This window comes from Dicentrarchus labrax, unplaced genomic scaffold, assembly GCF_905237075.1.
Source record: "Dicentrarchus labrax unplaced genomic scaffold, dlabrax2021, whole genome shotgun sequence".
NCBI lineage: Eukaryota > Metazoa > Chordata > Actinopteri > Moronidae > Dicentrarchus > Dicentrarchus labrax.
The window spans coordinates 1827283-1834773 of record NW_026136710.1 but is presented as its reverse complement, the minus strand read 5'-3'; the positions used below and the strand labels follow the sequence as shown (position 1 = coordinate 1834773).

The 7491-nt window shown below is 44.8% G+C and overlaps 1 protein-coding gene across 1 annotated transcript in view; it reads right to left on the bottom strand.

Moving 5' to 3' along the window:
• Positions 1-3099: 3099 nt before the first annotated feature.
• The window catches only part of grk3 (G protein-coupled receptor kinase 3), a 63788-nt gene continuing 59396 nt past the window's right edge, over positions 3100-7491 (bottom strand). Inside the window, exon 21 of the mRNA XM_051411953.1 lies at positions 3100-7463. Coding sequence (XP_051267913.1) covers positions 7302-7463 — 162 coding nt within the window. The 3' untranslated portion in view covers positions 3100-7301. The remainder of the gene's footprint in view (positions 7464-7491) is intronic.

Below are 7491 nucleotides of genomic sequence, written 5' to 3'. Positions count from 1 at the left end.
CAACACGGTGGGCCTGACAGACGACTCCTCTATAAATATCTGCTGGCTGAGGGGGGGGACAGGGGAGACGACCCTGTTTGGAGAGCTGCTTGATACCGAACCACAGAGGAAGAGGAGGAGGAGAAGGAGGAGGAGGGAGGAGGAAGGAGGTTAGGGGTTTAAAAACAAGCAGAATGAGATGTTTTTGAGATTATGTGAGTATTCTGAAGGTGTGTGAGTGTGAGGGGGAGGGCCGGGTGTTAATGGACGCCGGCTGTTCCGACAGGACTGCACCGTGTCAGCTGTCCGGCTGTGATTGACAGCTACAGCTGAGGGCGCGAGGTGAGGAAGAGGAGGAGCCTCCTGGTTCTCTTGTGAGGAAGGGAGGCTGTTGGAAATGTGTTTATAATGTGCAGCGCTTTAAAGATGAAGTAATGCTGCCTGGATGAGGTTTTATTAGCCGCCACGCTGCGAGCTGCGAGCTGCGGCGTTGGGTTCAGAAATATTTCAACGACTGGATGAAGTTTGGTTCAGTTTGAGCAACTTAACATGAAATTATGTTCAACAAATGTTAGAATTATTAGTTTAGGGAATTAGCTTAAAATAATAAAGGTATTTTTAATCAGCATTTACTTAAAAACTAGAAACCAGATAAGTTAATTTAACAGAAAAATGTAAGTTAAACAAACTTAATTTTGTAAGAATAAGTCATTTTAAGTGACACCGACTTAATTTTTATTTGTGCTGTGAAAACAAAATATCCAGTTAAAAGCATTTAATCAGGAATATTTCTGTAACTTGAAAAACTGTCACTTAAAATTACTAATAAAAGTTTGTTACTTAAATCTTATAACGGTGTACTCTAGTTCTTCCAATTATTTATGTCGACACAACTCAAAAAACACATCGAACTAATGTTTGCATCTTCAAAGGTTTATTTAAATCAATTAATTAGAATGTTAATCTTGCATCTATTTAATGAAGTGGTGTTAATCAGTCTGTGACAGATGAACCTGAACCACTGGATGAAAACCACGACGTTGTCCTTCCAGTCTTAGTGAGATGTCAGTAAAAGACCAACCAGAGCTTTAATGTTTTTATTCTGCAATCTGTAGTTAAATTAACTTATGTGTGTGTGTGTGTGTGTGTGAGATTAACAACCTTTATATAATCAAATAGTGTAAAGGGCGTGTCCAATGATACAGCGGATGCTTTGACGCTCCGTTACTTTCTGTCATTCACCTTAACTTTGTTCTGTTGTTCAGAGTTCGGGGATCCGAATAACCTCCAGTTGAGGTCTGTAAAACTCTTCTTCTTCGATGCTTCTAAATGTTGATCCTTCGTATGTAAACCAGGAGGTTGTGGATGTTTCAGGACCTTTACAGAGAACTGTGGGAACTCTCAGAGGGATCATCGAGACGTTTGATGAAATGGCTGCGTATGCATGTATACAGATTTCTAGATATACATTCTTTACAGAGAAGTTAAACTGACTGGTATCAGGTAACATTACTGTTTATTACTGTTGTTGACTTTATTACTTTAAATCTCCTCATTTATATACAGATCAGTGTTATTTATGATGTACTTTTATTAGCTGTTAACTGCACAATAGAACTCCACATATAGGTTTGTGTGATGCTACGACACTTTGAGATGAACTGATCCAGTAAATGAATGTGTAGATCTCCATATTACATTATGTGAGAATAAAAAATGATTCAATTTAGTTTTTAATAGTTTTTCAATCATGTCAAACAAACAGACTCATGTTGGTACATCACACCACTTAATGAAAGACAGCGTAGGACACACCGGTGTCTCCTCGAGGTGCGTTCAAGGAACTTAGAAGATCCTTCATGATGGCGGATGGGGGACGATTTCCGGGTCACAGGAGGAGAGAGGACTCGAGGAAGCATCAATTAGCGCAATGAAAAGCACCCAGAGTTTTAATGCATCTGGACCCTCGTGACCCTGTTCCTTCACAACCTGTGTGTGTGTGTGTGTCCTGATCTCAGCTTCTCCAACCTTTAAATACGATGTCATGATGGAGTCTAATCACCACAGACACTTCTCATCCTCACTGTGCACCCGTCAGTTAAATATATTTACTCATTTGAAGTCTCTCCTGATTGAAGTGACTGTAAATACTCAAGTACGAGGAGGGACAGTAAAGTACTCGAGTAAATGTGTTTATTTCCACCGCCGGTTGAACCCAAACGTCAGCGTTCAGAGACAGACTCTTCGTCCTCCGTCAGTGTGAGCGTCACTCTGCAGTAAAACCCAGTTAGAGAGCGTCTGAAGGTTTCTGTCTGCAGATTTTAGCTCAGTGAGTGCGGAGAAACCCACCGGCACAAAATGTTAAAGAAGAACTTCATATTAACTCGTTCTGGAGGAAGAAGATCCGGGCTCACTCTCTTTAAGAAATCATTTTCAGGGACCTTATAATAATGCTGCTAACGGCCCACTGCGGATATTTTATACGTTTTCTTAAAGCCCTTAAAATCAAGAAGGCCCTGCGACCCCCTGTGAAGCTCTGTCGACCCCTCCTGGGGGTCCCGACCCTCAGGTTGGAAACCACTGATGTAGGCGATCTGAGTGAGGGGCTAAAATACAATTAAAAGTTTCCAGGACAACATGGATTATTTCGAGGATTTTTGCCCATTTTAATCAAATTCCAGACGTTTCCATGACTGAAAACTAGTCTGGATCCTTTCCACTGTTCTCATTCCCACAACTACGTTAAGTTTTCTGCATTATAACTCACATATTAATCTGAATATCTTTGGGTTTTTGGACAAAATTACATTTGAAATGTCAGAAATTCACTTCAGCCTCTCCAACGGGAATATCTTGTGTTTTTTTTTTAATCTTCATTGATCTAAATTTCCATGTTCTTCCAAGTGGGAACCCTGCAGATAGACGGCTCATTCCCAGCCTGAAGGTCTCTCTCTCTTGCTCTCTCTCTCTCATAAACTTATTGTTTGCCTTTAATTGTCCCACTCTTTAATAAATGAACACATTCTCTCTGCGTGCTGCTGCGAAGGCGAGCAGCAGCTTCATCGTACAATCGACCTGAAACCTTTGCGAGCTGAACACAAAGCAAACGTGACAGAAGGCAACACGGAAAAAGGATTTTTATTCATGAACTGTTTTTACAAGCAGTCCAACACGCAACTTCCTACCTGTCTCGAGAACAAAACAAAAAAAAATAAAATCATTGAAATAAAATAAATTTAATAATAATCATTGAATAATATTGTCAATTATATATCAGTATTATCATAACCTTAATGGCAATAATAACCCAAAGCCAGTAGTATCTGTGTTTGTCTGTGGCGTATGAAAAACAAAACGAGGGTTTCTGATGGCGATAACCAGAGGGGTTCGTCTACAGCGAGCTCTCGGCTGAGGGCTCATCCACGCGGAGGAGAGACGGAGCGAGAGAGCTCCCCTCACGCGCAATAAATATGAAAGAGCAAAGAGTCCTGTATTCAAACAAAAATAATCATCTGGAACTCGCAGGTACAATATCTAAAGTCTTTTATGTGCAAGATTTGAGCTGAAGTCTTCACCACAAACAATTATACTCACATCAAAACCCCCGACCTCCCCCGCACAATTTCATTTTGTTTTCTACATTAAATCTTTTAAATAAACCTAGAGCATTTTGTCATTTCATATACACATATATTTATATATACTTTGAATTTTTTTTCCTATATGCCATCCTTTTTTTAACTCGTCTCGTGCTGAGCGTGTGTGTGAATCTGTGTGCGACAGGAAAAAGAAGAGAGAGTCCACTGCGTGAAACATACAAAGCGGTACTGAAGCGCACGTATGCTCACACGCTCACAGTTTTGGACCCTTTTCGAAGACGCCGCCGCAGCTTCAGAGTTTGTGTGGCGGCGGCGATGGCGGTGTTGTTTTTTCTTTCTTTTTTTTTTTAAACGTTGGCTGCTGCCGAGTCCGCGGCGAGAAGGGTCAAAAGTTCAGAAAAGGAGGCTTCCCCATTGGTTCCACTCAATCAGCAACAGTTATTTGGCACATTGAACAACTATTAAGTAACACATTGGGCTAAAAAGGTGCAACAACATAAATTTCAATGAAAACAATAAAAACCATTTTGGTTTACAAAAATAAAAGACACCTTGAGAGGTGACAAAATTTCTCTATAAGACGATAATATCTCCCCCTGACTCTGGTAAAGGCTACAAAGAAAAAAAAAAAAAGGAATCACAATGCACCCCTAAATCAACCCTTTCCTACTGCAGGTCACACATCACAGCTCTGGAAATGCATGGACATCACAGACGAGGACACTGTACTGCATGAAAAATAAAAAAACCCTGAAATTAATGAATGTATCCGACGGCAGATGGGTTCCTCCCGCTCCTCCGCCGCGTGCTTTTAACACCAAGATTGTGCGCGTTTCTGCCCTTCGCTTTGTAACGAACTCCCGACGAGGTTCGTGAGAAAAAAGCCCCGATTAACAAAATAAATTCACCTCATCTGAACTGTGTCACATTTAGGAAAAATAACAAAAGAAAAAAAGACAAAGTCATGAACGTTGAGGAAAACTCCACCCTGAAACACTTTAGTGGGAGATAAACGCTGATGAGTGTTAAAGTGGTGCTTTACGTTGTTGTTCTGCTCGTCTGATTTCTGTTGATGGGAATATTTTGGGACATTGGGTCGAATAAAACAAGCTACACGAATGCATCATTGACACGTTTTCACTATTTTATCACTAATCTATAAAATACTTTATTCAGATTAATCAACTGTGTTCAATGTAACGTTGCATTTCCAATACGAGTGAGCTTGTTTCTTCCTGGAGAAACGTCTTCCAGCTGGGCGTACACTGTGCGATTTAAGAGACATATTTCAGCTTCGTTGGGCGCCGACTCCTCCCGAACTACCGTCAGACGGTCGGATGAGTTTCTAACGCCTAAATTCCACTGAGGTTGACCGAGGCGGTTTGGCTCCTGACATTGTGTATTTTCTCCTCCACATAAGCTCCAACCGTCCGGCCTGGTGCCGCAGGTTGTAACGCAATAACCCGGAGTCTTGCATGGGGTGTTTTATTTTGAAAACTAACTGGATTCTCTACGCTGTTTCTGCGTCCGACTTCCTGCCAGCCTGATCTGCTCGTCTCCATCGTCTAGAACGGGCGCCATCAGCTCCGGCCCGGTGGATTTCTGCGTGCTTTGACTCGCTCTGGCACAGTTGAAGCAAAACTACGAGTCGATTCCCCAAAGTCTGAAACTTTATTCTCTGTGGGCAAACAGCGTCTGAAAGCGCTGTGGCAACAACGTGTCACGTAGATGGGAAATACGGAGGCTGGTCGAGATGTGGCTGACGTTTCCTTCGATCACCACAGATATGAACGAGTTTTTACAATTGGCACAAATTATCTAGCCAGCACGATATTTCTGCCTTAAACATTACTGCCAGCAAACTGCTTCGAAGCTTTCAAACAAACAGCCACGAGCCAGAACGGTCCGCAGGACGAAGTGACGTTTTATTTTGTGACTAAATATCATCTCAGTGTTTCTGTTGCAGTAAATTGATGCAATTTTCTGAACTTAGAGGATTTTTTCTCACTGTTCCACATCGCTGATCATTAGAAATCTCACTGTGCAAATATTCTGTGAAAGCACCGATATTCGTTCCTACGATATCGTCACATTATCGATATCGAGGTGTTTGGTCCAAAAACGTAATAATTTACTTCCTAAAAATTGTACAGCGTGCGCCCAGCTTTACCGTTTCCCCTGTAGGATTCCCAAAGGCATTCTGGGAAACGCAGGCTAAGTAAAGCAGTCCGTGTAGACGAGGCAGGCCGTGGGAATGAGTGCAAACATTTTCAACCCTTCGTCACAAAAACAACCGATCTGAAACGGCTCGAACGCAACGGAGACGAGTCTGTTCGGTGTGTTTGAGGGTGGACGTTTCCTTTAATTAGCTTCAGCTCTCCGTTCTCGCGCCGTAACCCTAACAGGATGATTGTGTAGTCATCGAGCGGGGAGGTGACATCTCCGAGAGCGCTGGCGCCGACGCGGCGCTTTCTTTCTAACAGACGGAGCGCGACGTTTGGCCCTTAGAGAGGTTTCTCGCCTCCACGTGTTCAAACTGACACAGTCCGACTGAGGTAACGCAGCAAGTGATTGAAACCCCCCCCAAAACCCACCCGGGCTCCCCCCTCCCAGCAGGAAAACAAACCTCCTCTTCCTCTCCCCCCCTCCCCCAGAAAGCCAGGACAGATTCACGAACAGAGAAGTCCCCAATAATGCAAACACGTTGGACTAAAACACTGGAGATGCACAGAGAAAGGGTTTCTTATATACACTCAGTCCTCCCTCCCTCCCTCCATCTGGTTTTCCCGCGAGTGTAGCCTTCATAACACAATAGTTACACCGTTGTCCTTGGTTACCGATCCCCCAGGTATACCAGTCTCCACGGTTCCCGTAGCAACCGGCTGCTGTTTGTCAGCCAATGGAACCTCAGTCTCTATGGTAACCGGCCGTTACAGAAGCCTATCTGAAAAGAGTTCGCGGCTCCCGCACTTCCTGTATTGGAATGATGGACCGCCGCCTCCGCCCGCCTCAGGCCCCCTCAGCCCGCCACCAGGCAGAGCGCTCCCAGGCGCTCAGGTGACTCAAGTAAATGTTGATGTTGGCACTTTGCGCACTTCAGTAACGGAGGGAGGAATGGTGAGAGGGAGCGAGCGGCCTCCTCCTCAAGCCGTCAGAGGAATGTCTCAACAGCGTTCAGCTCTGGGAGAGAGTCCGTCAGGAGCTGCTGCGGCGGGTTCACAGAGATCCAACACACAAAAAGCCTCAGGGCGAGGTGGCGGTGGAGGAGGAGGAGAGAGGAGGAGGGAGGAAGGGTGTGCAGGAGGAGAGAGAAAAAGAGAAAGACAGGAACAAGAGAGGAGCGGGTCCTCGTCACATTCATGCAGAGGTTCTTCACATGCTGAGTCCTCCCGAATGTTTCTCCCCTCGCCTCGGCGTCCGTTCTTCCTCTCAGTGAACTGGCAAGGTCCCACGGCGGACAAAAAGAAAAAAACTATATCGCGCTTATGATTGGTCATCGTGTGTGTGTGTGTGTGTGTGTGTGTGTGTGTGTGTGTGTGTGTGTGTGTGTGTGTGGTGAGAGGCTGGTGGGCGTGGTCCGTACACACACTGCGAGGCGTGGTGGGAGGGTGGGCGGCGGGAAGGTGTCCTGCGGCTGATGAGGAGGTGGGATGCAGTGTGTGTGTGTATCGAGGTGTGTGTGCATGTGTGTGTGTGTGTGTGTGTGTGTGTGTGTGTGTGTATTCACAGGCCATTGCTATTGCGGTGTGTGAGGGGAGGTTTGGAGAGCTCCACCACTCCGGCCCGGCCTTTGCCGATGACTTTAGGGGCGCGGCGCAGAAGCTTCTGGGCTTCTGTGAACGCTTCGGTCAGCTCTTTCTTCCACTGCACGTACTCCGGATCGCTCTGCAACAACGAAACAAAGGGATCAGCT